Genomic DNA, 1471 nt, shown 5'->3' with positions numbered 1-1471 from the left:
CCCACAGAACTGGGCGATGGTATCAAGGACTCGCTGTGTCAGTACTTGGAGAGCGACATCCACGTGAACGAGGACGTATCAACGGCAACGAGCACCTCAACGAACTCAACAACCCCAACGTCAACATCTACCACTACTCTCTCAAGTGCGTCATCGACCCAGGAGATGTCAACCAGCTCGTACAACGGCACCACACAGGAGAGCACCGATTCCACGGAAACGAGCGCACCATCAACTAGCTCCAAATCCAAGACGGGCAGCCATGACGACGACGATGACAAGAAGAGTTCCGACAACGACGACTAAGTGGGGGACATTCGAAGCGATTACATATTTGTATATGAGTTCAAGTTGAGTGGCATATAATGAAGGACAAGGAACAGCGCGTTCCGTTTGGTTTTTTAGGAGAAATGCAACCGTATTTGTTAGCTTCATGTGTTGTTCTGAAAACAATGTTATCATATCGAACTTCAGTAGGATCGTCTGATGGATGGTAGCCACCGAAAAACACCGCCCACGCCGTTGCACTCTGTAGAGGACACCACTGTCATTGCAGCACGAACGAAGACAGCCCATGAGGCACAAGTCATTGCTAAAACGATCCCCATCGAAACAGCGTCAGCGTTCGCGCATGGCGCTGACGAATGCACTTCCTATCTTAGTCACCATGAGCGGACAGACCTGTTTTTCGTGAGTCCCCGTTCAAGCGTTCTGCTGCGGCGTCTGTTAGTCAAACCGGCTTGAAGATCCACAAGGTGGTTGTTCGTGATTGCCGTCGAGGATATGGGCGGAATGCTGGCACAACTTCGATCACCACGTGGATTAACGCTTACTCGATCGACCCAGAGACGATTAATTCCTATCCGAGCAAATTATTTAGGCGAGACGTCGTCGAAGCGCACAACCTAGCGCAGAAATTAAACCTCGCGATCAGGACAGTGACCAATGTACGCCGAGGTGTCTACAATATTAACTGCATGCGCATTCGATGAAGCTGTGTTTCGCCAGTCTTAGAACGGGCTCCGCTATGTTACTGTTATTTCAGTAATCGATGACGGTGACCCGGTCTATGCAGTTTTATTGTCGTTCGCTTCCCGAAGAAGGGCTGGGTGGGAGACGCCGATTCAAGAGTTTTCTTTGTGGCGCGCTGTTGCGTTGAGCTAGGTGTACATACGCTACCTCAATCTCACCCGATCATGGCACTCTTTCGTCTTGCATCTTCCTTTCCCTGACCGGGCATCAAACCACGATCAAGTCCAGCGCGCGTCAGTTAGGTCAAACCAGTTCCTCACTTTCGGAATTGCATCGCCCAGAAAACACCGTCAACCAAATTCGACTAACACGTTGAGCATTATGGTCAGGACTTTCACCGTCATTGTAACGTTTGCCGCCTTCACTGTGACCACCGTTTCGGCTGCTTCTGTCCCTGACGGAACATGGCCCACTAGCCAAGGCGACGTCTACTACACGG

At 50.7% G+C, this 1471-nt stretch overlaps 1 protein-coding gene across 1 annotated transcript; it reads left to right on the top strand.

Moving 5' to 3' along the window:
- Positions 1 to 667: 667 nt before the first annotated feature.
- On the top strand, positions 668 to 992 carry PPTG_24401 (hypothetical protein; the record flags this gene model as incomplete). Its single annotated transcript, XM_008916935.1, has 2 exons — positions 668 to 690; positions 881 to 992. The coding sequence occupies 2 exons, from the start codon at positions 668 to 670 to the stop codon at positions 990 to 992; spliced, it is 135 nt and encodes a 44-aa protein (XP_008915183.1).
- Between the last annotated feature and the right edge of the window lie 479 nt (positions 993 to 1471).

This window comes from Phytophthora parasitica (assembly GCF_000247585.1).
Source record: "Phytophthora parasitica INRA-310 unplaced genomic scaffold supercont2.91, whole genome shotgun sequence".
Lineage (NCBI taxonomy): Eukaryota > Oomycota > Peronosporomycetes > Peronosporales > Peronosporaceae > Phytophthora > Phytophthora nicotianae.
Note: the sequence above shows the minus strand (reverse complement) of the source record. Positions and strands in the feature narration are given on the sequence as shown.